The sequence below is a fragment of the Canis lupus genome, chromosome 5 (assembly GCF_003254725.2).
Source record: "Canis lupus dingo isolate Sandy chromosome 5, ASM325472v2, whole genome shotgun sequence".
NCBI classification, from domain to species: Eukaryota; Metazoa; Chordata; class Mammalia; order Carnivora; family Canidae; genus Canis; species Canis lupus.
The window spans coordinates 40,735,326-40,749,244 of record NC_064247.1 but is presented as its reverse complement, the minus strand read 5'-3'; the positions used below and the strand labels follow the sequence as shown (position 1 = coordinate 40,749,244).

The 13,919-nt window shown below is 43.5% G+C and overlaps 1 protein-coding gene across 5 annotated transcripts in view; it reads left to right on the top strand.

Annotated features, from left to right (window-relative positions):
* ALDH3A2 (aldehyde dehydrogenase 3 family member A2) overlaps nt 1-13,919 on the top strand; it is a 125,119-nt gene that overhangs the window by 9,052 nt on the left and 102,148 nt on the right. For all 5 annotated transcript variants that reach the window (XM_025428212.2, XM_049110244.1, XM_035716876.2 and 2 more), the window contains exons 4-8: nt 2,312-2,460; nt 3,307-3,349; nt 3,925-3,969; nt 6,141-6,238; nt 7,884-7,981. In XM_025428212.2, the coding sequence (XP_025283997.2) occupies nt 2,312-2,460; nt 3,307-3,349; nt 3,925-3,969; nt 6,141-6,238; nt 7,884-7,981 (433 nt within the window). The remainder of the gene's footprint in view (nt 1-2,311; nt 2,461-3,306; nt 3,350-3,924; nt 3,970-6,140; nt 6,239-7,883; nt 7,982-13,919) is intronic.

Here is a 13,919-nt window from a genome sequence, read left to right as displayed (position 1 = left end):
ACAATCTGCTTATTTGTCTCTATCCTCATTGCTTTTTGTGGGATTGGGAACTCCGGATTGGTGTGCTAGCATAATCGATGGAGAGTCAGATTCTGGTCCAGGCCTTTCATTCCTAGTGCTGTCTTCCATCTCACCCACCAACTTTACAGCCATAGCAGTTTCCCTACTAGGATCTGAGATGCTTGGGGAGAAAGGCTTTATCCCATTCAGTCTTTGAATCCCTATGGTTCAGCATTGTGCTTGTTATGTAGTGGGTACCCTGGAAGTTTATTGAATGAGTGAGATGAAGGCAGAGAAGCAAGCAGAAATGGGTAGATGGGTGGATAGATGGTTGGATAGATGGATGATGGATGGCTACATGGGTGAGTAGAGGGATAGACAGATGGATAAACAGATGGTTGGGTGGATGATTGGGTAGATAGATAATAAATAGACAGGTGGATAGATGGTTCGGTAGATGGTGGTGAATGGTTAAATAGATGGGTGATGCACGGATGATGGGTGGATGTGTGATGGATGAGCCCTGCCTTCAAACCCACTGCCTGGAACAGAGAGGACAGGGTTCTGTCCTAAGGAAAGAGGAGCACTGAGCATAGGTGTGTCTCCTGAGCCATTGCACTCAGCTCCCCAGCAGTTTGTGCATGAAGATATCCTGGGATAGTTTTTAAAGGCTAAGCTAAATATGGCTCTAAAGGACTTAATGTAGGGGATGTCTGGGTGGCTCAGCGGTTAAGCGTCTCCCTTCAGCTCAGGTCATGATCCTGGGGTCCTGAGTTTGAGTCCTGTATCAGGCTCCCTGTGTCCCCATGCCTGCTTCTTGAGAACCTCTGCCTATGTCTCTGCCTCTCTCTCTGTGTCTCTCATGAATAAATAAAATCTTTAAAAAAAAAAAAATCTTTAAAAAACAAATAAATGAAAAGATTGTACAAAAAATTATTAAAAAATAAAATAAAAAGATTGTAAAGATCAAGCACATCTAGAAACTGCAGGTCACCTGGAAAAGTATTTGAAAAAGATGGGGAAAAAAATCACTAATATTTAATCGTTCGGAGTTATTTCTATTAACTTTTTGGTCAGTATCCTCCAGATGTTTCCATCTCTGTACACCCACACCACTCTAAAACCTACTTGATTTTATTATGTTTTCCTCCCATTAAACCATATGTTTTGGAGAATGCATGGAAAGAAGTAGATATACACATTCCGTTTGATATTTGTACAATATTCTGTGTCATTTATATGCCATTATTTTTATTTAATTTGTTGTTTCTACTGACTCTTGTTCTGTGGTTTAAGTTAGACCCCTTTTTGGTTGTAGAAGGAGATAGTAATTCAGGTTCCTTGGAGGAAAAGGAGTGTGGGCAGGGCTCCCGAGAAGCCTAGACTTGGCCAAAGGCACTGTGGGGCACAGGGCCCCTCTGCCTCCATCGGGGCTGCTTCTGTCTGGGCCTGGCCTGTGTCCCCACCCCAGCCTGCTCTCTGCTCCGTGCTCTGGCCACCCAGCAGCTGCTCACTTCTGGCTTCTGTGCCCTCGTCACTCTAAAACTTCAGCTGGTTATGTCGTGTCTCTGCTGGGAACTGTCCGGTGACCCCATGCCCCTGCCGAGGCTGCTGGGCCTGCAGCCGTGCCCCACCCAGTGCCACCCCGCCCTGCTTCTCCTAGATGTGTCTGCCTGGCTCATTCCATCAGCTGCTGACATCACCTTCCCAGGGAGGCCGCCCGTCACCAGTGTGAAAACTGTGCTGGCCCTCAACACTCCCCCTGTCACCCTGCTTTATTTTTCCCCAAACATCACTGCCACGTCCTAGGGAAAGCACTCTGGATCTTAGGTATTTCTCTGTTCACTGTCTGTCTCCTTTTCCTTCCAGAAAGTCCACTCCATGACCCCAGGGTCTCTGACCGCTCTGTTCACTGCAGAGTTAGATCCTGGGTCCCGAATGCGTCTGGCATGCAGGAGGAATTCAGGACATGTTTTCTGAACGAATCTTCTAGGCCCTAACCTGGACCCAGTTCTTCCTGCCCCATTTAAGCTCTGCTCTCTGCTACCAGTGCCCTTGTTTCTAACTGTCCCTCTTCCCAGGAGCAGGGCCCTTGTCATCCCAGGGCATGTTCAAAGTGCCACAGGTGCCAGTAGCTCCCCAACAGCTTGGCCCGGACGCCGGGGTGTGGGAGACGCGGCCGCCCGGCTGCAGGCATGGCAGGCGGGGTGGGGCGCTGGCCTGTGGGGAGCTGTTTGGAGGGCAGGGGCCCCGGCCTTGGCCTGCCCAGCACGAGGGGGCATTCTTCCTCACTGTATGTTTCTATCTCAAGTCCTTTGGAGGCAAGAACCTGAAACGCGTGGGGATCATACTGCAAAGAGGAATCCTCATCCTGATGCTGTGTTGCTTTCCGTGCTGGGCCATCTTCATCAACACAGAGCGTATCCTCTTGCTTTTGAAACAGGACCCCGAAGTCTCCAGGTCAGCAGTGTCTGTCATGTCAGAACCCCAGATCCATAGTAAGGGACCGTCTGGTCCTCCTACCTTTGTTCGTGTTGACATTCTCGGCCAGTTACCTGGACTTGAGCCCCGTGGCAAATGGGAGCTGGGACTTGTGGATCACAGGATATAGGGCTGGCAGGGACCCCCTGACACACAGGGACACCGTGTAACTTGGTGACCCGATGCCCTGCCCAGAGCAAAAACACAGGACGAGAAGGTAATACCCTTGGCCTGGGTCTGCCTTTTCCTGGGTTGTTCAGTTCTGGTGTTTTGCAAATGCACAGAGTATTTCTCCCTGGAAGCAGAATAGCAACACACTTGCCTTCATGTTGGTTTTCACAGTTGTTTTTTTTGTGTTTTTGTTTTTGTTTTTTTAACTCTACAATTCCAGCAAGCTCTCTGGGATTGTTTCCAGGGTATGTAGGATGCAAGGAGGCATCTCTCCTTTCGAGAAGACTGTTCGTCTTGCTTCCATGTGAGATACACCTATGGTCCTCACTCTAAAATGTTTCTGAAAAAAAAAAAAAAAGTTTCTGATTCTCACCCACATTTTAGTTCATTTTGCTGTGTTCATTCCACTGCTTCTGCTAAGAATGAGCTAAGAGATGTAAAGTCCAACTCCCCTTTAGAAAGCGGACACTCAGCAGGGCTGATATAGTGTTAATTTGGGTTGTTAGATAAAGCCTCTTAGAAATGTTATTAAATATCCCCACATAAGTTATGCTTAGCTTTAGTTTTTTAGAAGATAATGTATGGATTCAATGTGAGGAAGCATGACCATCAATTATTGGAGTATTAACCAAAGGCTGTTTGTATTTATTTCAGGATAGCCCAGATTTACGTGATGATTTTTATTCCCGCTCTTCCTGTAAGTGTCAAGGATACTTTGCATTGTGTTATGTGAAACAGCTCATGAACGTGGTCATGCGTGCGCCTCCCCACTCATTTATCACAGTGCTATTCCTCTCCGTGTTCAGCATGTATCTCTGGGACCTGCCATCCTTCCCTTACTGATTCTCAGAGCTTGTACCACTTTGAGGTCTGGCAGCTTAAATGAAATAGACACACTGGTCAGAGGAAGAAGGATCCTTCCTTATGTCATGGTTTACTTTCAATTGCAAATTAATCAGGATGTTTCCCAGGGGCTCCCCTGGGATTTGGGGACATATCCCCAGCTGGCACCCTCAGTTGGAGCCATTCAGATGTCAAGGTCGTGAGCGGTTTCAGCGTCAGCCAGTTAGAGGTTGACTTGTCAGTTCATCAGGGAGTCCTTTCTGGAAAATTTCAAACACTCAGCATCCTAGCATTGATTAGTGTGGCTCCGGTTCTCCGATTATGAGGTCACATCAAGAGGAAGTATCTTCTTGAAAAACCAAGCTGATAGAAACCGTTGGAATTACACTTTCATCATAACAGGAGGTATTGTTCTGTTTTATGTTATAGGCAGCATTCCTGTTCCAGCTGCAGACGAGATATTTACAAAGTCAGGTACAGATTTTTTTTATGTTTTTACTCCATGGTACTGGAAACATAGAGTAAATATTCTTAGGGAGTTTCCCCATAAAAGTAATTCATATTTCCCCCCCTGGAATCCTACCCAGAGCTCCTTGTCTGGGAGACGTGAAGTCTTGTTAGATAGATTTCGTCCAGGAAATCTGGACGAAACAGGATTGAAACAGGAGAGGGGCCTGTTTCAATCTGTCTGATTCCTGCGCCTACCTCTTGTTTTACCCCACAGTCCACACACTCCACCCCTCACCTCTTCTGTGGGCTGCCTGCCTGCTTTGCGTCTGGCCCAGGCCTGGCTCTGGTGCCTCTGTTGGAGGGGAAGAGGCCCCAGGGTACCTCCGCCCACATCCCCAGAAGTACCCGGGGTTCACAGTGCCCAGTACCCCAGAAGGAGAAGGGACATGGACGAGAAGGCTGAGGATGAGCTCTGCTTCACCCTGCCACCTCCCCAAGTCCTTCTTCTGTGAGCTACCTGCTTGCCTTCCCGCGACTTCTGTCCACGGAAGGCCCTCTCTCTTGATGGTGGTCAGCTCGATTTTTAAAAAAATGGAGAGTCCTACAGAAAATGTTTATTTGAGGACCAGTGTGGAGTAGGGCACAGACCCAAAAGAAGCAAGGAACGGTGGCATCGTAAAACACGGAGGTGAACGCTCAGCGTGCACCTGCCGGGGCCAGGCCTCGCGGGTGTTCTGTGTGAGAGAACGTCACAGAGAGCCCTCCCCGTGGCCCTGGTGGAGAACTGAAGTCACTTGGCCCAGGTGTCTCCCAGGTGGTCTTCCCGTGATGCTGCCTGCTGGGAAGTGATTTGCTGTCTAGGCAGTTCCTTCTCTCCTCTCTGTGATACCAGCTGTGGCCCAGCGGGTCATTCAGAAGCATCAACAGACTTCTGGTTGGTTGTGCTCACAGCGGTGCCCAAGGAGGAGACGGGCCTGGTGGCTTGGACCCTGGCTGGTGTGGTCCCATTGTGGCTATGCTGTCCTTTAAAGTCCCTGCCGGGAAAACAAAACAAACAAACAAAAAAATAAAGTCCCTGCCCGGGCAGCCTGGGTGGCTCAGCCGTTTAGCGCCACCTTCGGCCCAGGGCGTGATCCTGGAGACCTGGGATCGAGTCCCCGTGTCGGGTTCCCTGCATGGAGTCTGCTTCTCCCTCTGCCTCTGCCCCACCCCTCCCCACCCGTGTCTCTCATAAATAAATAGATAAAGTCTTAAAAAAAAAAAAGTCCCTGCCCGAGTAACTGTGAGTGTGGAGATGACCCTCTGTACACCTCCTCTCCCTCCTTCGAGTCCCGTGGCTCTCACACGTTCTCCTTCTACTGGGGCTTTCGGGGGTGTTTGGATGCCATGTGGCTCTCTCCCTCTCAGCTTGATTCAGGCACTGTTTGCCTGAAGTTACATGGACCTCCACTTGGCGGAGGTTCGGTCCCCATCATGACCTCCCTACCTCCAGATGGTTGTGGCTGTAGGTTGCCCCTGTTCCACTGATCAGCTTCACATCACAAGTTTCCACGACCCCTCCTCAGGGGTTCATTCATTTGTTAGAGCGACTTACAGAACTTAGGGCACATTTGCATATGATTTACCAGTTTATTATAAAAGAATATGACAGAGAATGCAGACGAACACCCAGAGGGCGAGGTGTGTGGGAAGAGGTGCCTTTTTCCCAGCAGGTCCTCGTGTTCACCAACCTGGAAGCTCTGAACCCTGTGCTTTGGAGATTTTTATGGAGGCTTCCTTGTGTCGGCAGGATCGATCATGTACTCTGTTCCTAGCCCCTCTCCCCTTCTGGCACATGAGAGATGGACTGAAAAAATCAACCTTCTCATCATGGCTTGGTTCTTCTGGTGACCAGTTCCCATCTGGCAGCTCACTCAGAGTCACCTCTGAGGACAAAAGGCACCCTTGTCACCCAAGAGATTCCAAAGGGTTAAGGAACTCCATGTCAAGACCAATATGAGACCAATATTAGAACAAAGGAGCCACCTAGTACCCTTATCACTGGGGATATTGCAAGGGATTTACGAGCTCTGTGCTGGAGACCAGCAGTGGGGTGGGGGCAGAGACCAGTACGGGTATTTTCCATTATTTCATACCACCTAATTGATTAACTTTTGAAAATGCTATTTGTTTTCTTATTTGTCTGGGGGCTTTAGGGGATCATCATGCCGCAAGTGATCACTGGGATTGCAGCAAATGTGATCAATGTGGGCATGAATGCCCTCCTGCTCTATGCCCTGGATCTCGGAGTAGTGTAAGTCGTGACCCACAGGCACTGAGTGTCTGCTGCGTGCTGGCTCCAGTCCCAGAGGCTGGGAGACTGGGGAGTGGAGAAGCCTGAGAGGGGTTCCTGGGAGATGCTCAGTATGATGGGGTGGGGGTGGGGAGGGATGGTGCTGGTGCTCTGGAGCACCTGGAAGGGCAGCCCGCCCAGGCTGTGGGAAGGGAGGCCTGTGGGGCTCAGTTGGAGGAGATGAAGGAGAATGAGCTGACACCTGCATGTCGGCGTGGAGTTAGCCCGAGGAGCCTGTGAAGACTGAGATGGGTGACGGGAGCAAAGGCAGGAGGGGGCAGAGGACTGTAGGGATTCTCTTGCTATCTCTGAGTCGTAATAAATCGAGCCGTTTCCATCTCTATGATGCTTGAGGATATGAGGATCCCACATAGAAAGCAGTGTCAGTTTGGACCTCCTGCTGGAGGTGCCATGCTCTCAGACCATGCCTCACTTGAACCTTCTAATGTGCCGGCCCAGAGCCACCTCCCTCCCACGTGGCAGGTGTGGTCACACCAGCACTTGTTGACCAAGCCTGGTTTAGTGGGTCATGATTGACACTTTAAAAAATGAAGTATATTATGAATAAGATAAAATGAAATAGAATAGAAAATATGAGAAGGTATGGTTTTTTTTTTTTATGAGGCTTTTGGTTGTGTGTGTGCATGAATGTGTGCACACATAGTGTACCAGGTGGCGATAGAAAATTTATTTCTTACTATTAGTTGCAGTAGGAAATATATATAAAAGCCATTAAGTGAATGACAGTGGAGAGGTGGAATATAAGATAATTAATGAAAAAAAGGTTTGTGACGTCTTCCTTATGCCAGAAAACTGAAAGAGGCTTTGGCCGTGGGGGAGGTAAGAATCAGCTGGTGACATCAACCCATGTAAACACCTGAGTGGGGGTCTGGGTTTCCTCTGCAGGTGCACCTTGCAGACCCTCTCTTAGAAGTTCCTTGAACTAACTAAATAAATAAAAATCTTTAAAAAAAGGTTTCTTGAACAGATCTACAAAGGACAGTTTGGGGGTAGTTGGGTAAGAGAAGAACCCATAATGGATTAATAAGAATAAAATTTGAGGATTGGTCAGAAGAATGAAATGAACAAGTAGAAAGCAAGCAGAGTCCCGGGCTCTCTGTGCCAGGATGATCGTTTTATTTGTGGTGTAAAATGTCATCTGTTGAAGATGCTCTTAAGGTTACCTTGTAATAATAGCAAACAAATTTATTATAATCCTGGGAAATAAAACCACTATGAACCGTAGGCCAGTGTTTTGAACATGGTAGCTGTGTTTTGATACTCTGTTTAATCATGTGTATGAATTTATCTGATGGGTTATTTCAGGCTGTGAGCAGAGAAATGGTGACAAATGTTTATGTTCTTTTGTGTCTTTGGTTGATGAATAGTCACATTGGGCTCTTCCACAAAATTCAGTGTTGGTGGAAAGAAAGCAAGTCTGCTCTACGTGGGTACTGCATTTAAATCATTAAAAGATACCCCACAGGTTCTAGGCTTTTCTGAAGACTGTGATTCTTTAATGGAACCAAAGCTTGTGAGGGGTAGCCTGTTTCTTTGTACTTGGATGGAATGCACTCACAGGGAATGCTCACGTTCTCTCCTTCAGAGGATCTGCCTGGGCAAACACCACTTCCCAGTTCCTCCTGTCTGCTCTTCTTTTCCTGTACGTCTGGTGGAGAAAACTCCATGTCGACACCTGGGGAGGTACGAGGACTTTCATTTCTTACATTATGTTATTTGTTATTCAGAAGGATATAATTCTGGGTTTGGGAATTTTTTTTCCCCAAGAGAGTTTTGTTTTTTAGATCTTTTGGGAAATTTGAAAATTATAGAAAATATTTAAATCAGTGAAAATATAAAAGTGATAGGTCACTATGAGATTTTTAAAAAATTTTATGTCCATGAAGGCAGCTTTTGGTCATAGAGAACTGTTGGCAGCTGTTGGGTTATAAGAATTGATACTTAATTAAAATTGCAGGTAGAAAATCCTAATTGTTCTTTGCAATACAAGTGAAGTTGGATCAGTGTCTTAACTCAGGTGAACAGATTGAACTCTCTTAAACAATCAGTACCACTTACAGGTTATCTAAATTCCCTTAAATAGTTTAACATGCATTTGTAAATTTAGTAAAATAGATTTTTTCTAATCTTTAAAATTGTGAAAAATATCATGTAAAATTTGCTGTCTTAACCATTTAGTACATTCATGATGCGTAACTGTCACCACCATCTATTTCAAAACCATTTTTATCGCCCCCCAAAAAGAAACTTTGTATCAATTAAGCAAAACTCCTCTCATTTTCCCTCGCTCAAGCCCCCAGTACCTCCATCTATTTTCTGTAGCCCTAGCACCTTTCCTGTAGGTTCTTAGGGCGTTTCTACATGTGGGATCACGCTATGTGTGAATAGAGAGGATTTTACTTCTTCTTTCCTATTCTTGATTAATTGATCTGATGGAACTTCCAGTGCAATGTTGAATAGAAGTAGCAAAAGCGAGTTATCTTTGTCTTGTTTCTGATTTCAGGGTTAGAATTTTTAGCCTTTAACCATCAATATGATACCTGTGGCATTTTCATAGAAACCCTTCATCAGATTGAGAAAATTTCCTCTATTCCTATTTTGTCGAGTGTTTTTGTTCCTAAAGTGGTGTTGGATTTTTTTTTTTCTGCATTAACTGAGATGAGCACTATTTGTTTTTCCCCTCTTCGTTTTATTAATATGATGCATCACATTGATTGGTGTTAATCATTGCTTGCATTCCTGGGATAAATTCCATTTGGTCACAGTGTTACCATCCTTTTAATATGCAGCTGGGTGTGTTTTGTCAGTATTTTGTTGAGGATTTTTTTTTTTTTTAAGATTTAATTTATTTGGGATCCCTGGGTGGAGCAGAGGTTTGGCGCCTGCCTTTGGCCCAGGGCGCGATCCTGGAGACCCGGGATCAAATCCCACATCGCGCTCCCGGTGCATGGAGCCTGCTTCTCCCTCTGCCTATGTCTCTGCCTCTCTCTCTCTCTCTCTCTCTCTGACTATCATAAAATAAAAAAATAAATAAATAAAATAAAGTGTACTATCCAATGGTTTAAAAAAAAAGGGGTGGGGATCCCTGGGTGGCGCAGTGGTTTGGCGCCTGCCTTTGGCCCAGGGCGCCATCCTGGAGACCCGGGATCAAGTCCCACGTCGGGCTCCCGGTGCATGGAGCCTGCTTCTCCCTCTGCCTGTGTCTCTGCCTCTCTCTCTCTCTTCCTGTGTGACTATCATAAATAAATAAAAATTAAGAAAAAAAAGATTTAATTTATTTATTCATGAGAGAGGCAAAGACACAGGCGGAGGAAGAAGCAGGCTCCCTGTAGGGAGCCTGATGTGGGACTCGATCCCAGGACCCTGGGATCACGCCCTGAACTGAAGGCAGATGCTTAACCACTGAGCCACCTAGGCATTCCTGTTATTTTTTATTTTAGTTATGAATCTTTGCTCTTTTTCTCTTGGTCAGTTTAGCTAAAGTGTTGTCAATTTTGTTGATCTGTTTTTTTCCCCCAAAGAATCAGTTTTTGCTTTCTTCTATTATTTTTCTTTCCTTTATTTCATTTATGTTTGCTTTAATTTTCAGTATTTATATCGTTCTAGCTTTAGGTTTCATTTGCTCTTTTTCTTTTTCGAAATCCAGTGTGTAAAATTAGTTTTATCGATTTGAGAGCTTTTCTCTTTTTTTAATCTATAAATTTACCTTGGAGTTCTCCTTTTCTGCTCCTCATGTGACATGTTGTGTATTTGTTTTCTTTTGTTTCAGAGTATTTTCTGATTTCCCTGTGTTTTATTTAAGAACATGTTTAATTTTTACATGTATGTGAGTTTTTCAGATTTCCTTCTATTATTGGTTTCTTTCCTTCTTCTCTTGTGGTTGGGGAAGATACTTTGTATCATCTCAGTCTTTTTAAATGAATTTAAACTTTTTTTGTGGCCTAAAGTATGGTCTGTCCTGGACAATGCCCCATGTGCATTCGAGAATATTGCTGATATAGAGTGGAGTGTTCTGTAGATGTCTGGTAGGGCTTGGTGTATAGTATTGTTTTAAGCCCTCTATATTTCCTTAATGATCATCTGTCCATATGTTCCATTCATTACTGAAAATAGTGTACTGGTGTCTCCAGCTATTTTGTGGAACTAATTCTCCAGTTCTATCAATGTTTGCTTCATATTTTGGGGGGCTCTGTTGTTTGGTACATACCTGTTTAAAATTATGTCTTCTTTATGAACTATTTTATTTTTTTGTTCTTTGTAACAGATTTTGACTTAAAAATTTTTTTTTGTTTCACATTAGTATAGCCACCCCAACTCTCTTTTGGTTACTATTTGTTTTGTTTGTTTGTTTTGTTTTGTTTTGTTTTTTTGATTACTATTTGGATGAGATATATTTTTCTCCTTTTCAGCCTATTTGTTGCTTGGTAAGTCACTGTCTTTGAAGTGAGTCTCTGGTAGACAGCATATAGTTAGATCATGGTTTTTTTTTTTTTTTTTTGGTGCATTCCATCAGCATCTGCCTTTTGATTGGAGAATTTAATCCACTTACATTTAAAGTAGTTACTGATGAGGGCAGACTTTCTTTGCCATTTTACTATTTGATTTCTGTATGTTTTATACTTTTTTTTGTGTTTTATTCCCTCCTCCACTGCCTTCTTTTTTGTTTAGTTGATTTTTTTTTGTAGTGAACTGTTTTGATTCCACTCCCATTTCCTTTGTATAGATAATTTAGATTCGTTCTTCATAGTTACTGTGGGGATTATATTGAACATCTTAAATTTATAACAATTGGGGCAGTCCGGGTGGCTCAGCGGTTTAGCGCCTGCCTTCAGCCCAGGGTCTGATCCTGGAGACCCGGGATCGAGTCCCACATCGGGCTCCCTGCATGGAGCTTGCTTCTCCCTCTGCCTGTGTCTCTGCCTCTTATCTCTCTCTGTGTGTGTCTCTCATGAATAAATAAAATCTTTTAAAAAAATTATAACAATTCTGTTTGAATAGATACCAAATTAACTTCAATAGCATCCAAAAATGGTGCTTCTATACATACCGCTTTCTCCCACATCCCTTTTTGTTGTTACTGATCACATCTTTATTCATGTGTGTCTAGTAATGAAGATTTGTAATTCTTCTCTGTGCATTTGTCTTTTGAATTATGGAGGCAATAAAACATGGAGTTACAAACCAAAGATACAATAATACTGTGTTTTATATTTGCCCATATAGTTACCTTCACTGTCTTTATTTGTTTACACAACTTTGAGTTATCTCTGGCATCCTTTCAACCTGAAGGGCTCCCTTTAACATTTCCTTTAGGGCAGGTCTGGTAGTAACAAAAATCCCTCAGCTTTTGTTTAGCTAGGTATGTTTTAATTTCTCCCTCACTTTAAAAAAGATCTTATTTATTTATTTGGGGGAGAGAGATTGAGAATGTGAGCATGAGCAGGGGGTGGGGGCAGAGGGAGAGGGGAAAGCCAACTCCTCACTGAGCAGGGAGCCTGATGTGGGACTCAATCCCAGGGCCCCGAGATCATAACCTGAGCTAAAGACAGATGCTTCACTGACTGAGCCACCCAGGTGTCCTAAATTTCTCCCTCATTTTTTAAAAATATTATTTATTTATTTATTCAGAGAGAGAGAGAGAGAGAGAGGCAGAGACACAGGCAGAGGGAGAAGCAGGCTCCATGCAGGAAGCCTGATGTAGGACTCGATGCCGGGTCTCCAGGATCACACCCCGGGCTGCAGGTGGCGCTAAACCGCTGCGCCACCAGGGCTGCCCTCTCCCTCATTTTTTAAGGATACTTTCATCAGATACAAAATTCTTGGCTGACAGCTTTTTTCTTTCAGCAATTTATTTGTGTCATTCTACTGCTTTATGGCCTCCATGGTTTCTGATGAGAAACTGGCTATTAATCTTACTGTAGATTTCTTGTATGTGATGAGTCACTTCTCTCCTGCTGCCTAAAAAATTCTTGGTTTTTTAATTTGGTTATAATATGTCTTGCTGTGGATCTCATTGCTTTGCAGTTTGTTGAGCTTCTTTGATATATTTTCATATCTTTCTGGCAGCCGTTAACCTACTTCCTGCCTGTGAATTTGCTATTCTGAACATTTCACAAAATTTAACCTTACAATATGTGATCCTTTGCAAGTGGTTTATTTTACTTAGCATAATATTTTCAAGGTTCATCCATGCTGTAGTGTATATCGGTACTTCATTTCTTTTTACAACAGAGTAATATTCCATCATATGGATATACCATGTTTAACTTATCCATTCAACAGTTAATGGATATTTGGTTTTCACTTTTCTGCTATTATGAATAATGCTGCTGTCAACATTCACGTACAAGTTTTTGTGTGGATATATCTTTCAGTTCTTTGGGGTAAATAACTAGGAGTAGGATTGATAAGTCATATGGCAATTCTATGATTAGCCATTTGAAGAATTGTCAGACTTTTCCAAACTGGCTACATGATTTTACATTCCCACCACATCTAAACCAACTTAACTTTTTTCTTTTCTTTTCTTTTTTCTTTCTTTTCTTTTCTTTTCTCTTTCTTTTCTTCTTTTCTTTCTTTCTCTTTCTCTTTTCTTTTTCTTCTTTGTTTTATTCATTCATTCAAGGTATCCTGTTAGGTAGGAAAAGCTATCCTGTGATTTGACTTTCATTTCCCTGATGGTGGTTGATATTGAGTAGCTTGTGTTTTAATGGCTTGCTTGGCTTTTGTATTTCCTTCTCTCTACATTTCTTCAGCTCTCTGGCTGTAAGGATGCTTTATATCATGCCATTCCATCAGATGATTTGCATCTTTATGTAATTCTGTTATCTTGTCCTCCACCTTTCTCACCTGATTAGATTTTGTAGTCTTTTGATGTCCTTCCTGATAACTGGAACACAGATTTTAATGGCATCTGATTGGATTCTGTATCCTGTGTTTTTGGCCCTGTGTATATAGCATTGCAGTTACAAATTACTGAATATTTAAAAGTCACAGGGAAGTAGAGAATAACACAACACTCATAATTTACAATACCAGATTTAATAGATGTTAACATTTTGTTTCTTCCACTTAAAAAATAAAGATTACAGATAGTGTTTGTATTAGTTAGGATTTCATTCTGCTATGGATAACAATTTCTTTAGAAAAATTGGGGTTTATTTTTCTCTCACTTGCAAAAAATTCTGAGGTAGGTGTCTAGGGATGTTATGTCTGTCTATAGTGTCACGATCATGTCCAGGGCCATCACTGCTAGTTGAGCTCACACAGGTTGCCACTTGGAGGGAGGGCTGGAACCCCCCCTGGGCTTCACTCACCATGTATCCTAGCATATGCCTTCAGTGTCCTTTTCTGAGCACAGAGGTGGATCTGCTGCCTAAGCTATATGCCATAGCATTGTATCCAACCATAAGGGGCATTAAGTAGGTTAATAGAGGTCCTGGTTCCAAGCTCTATTTACCTTATTTCTTTGCAGTATATAGTTTCCATTCCCAAGGTCACTCCACAGATCATAATGGCTACAACATTGCTATCAAGTTTGTAGGAAGGAGGAGGGTGAAGAACGGGACATTCTCCCTTTAAATGTGTTAAATTTTCTGAAAGTTGCCCACACCCAATTCTG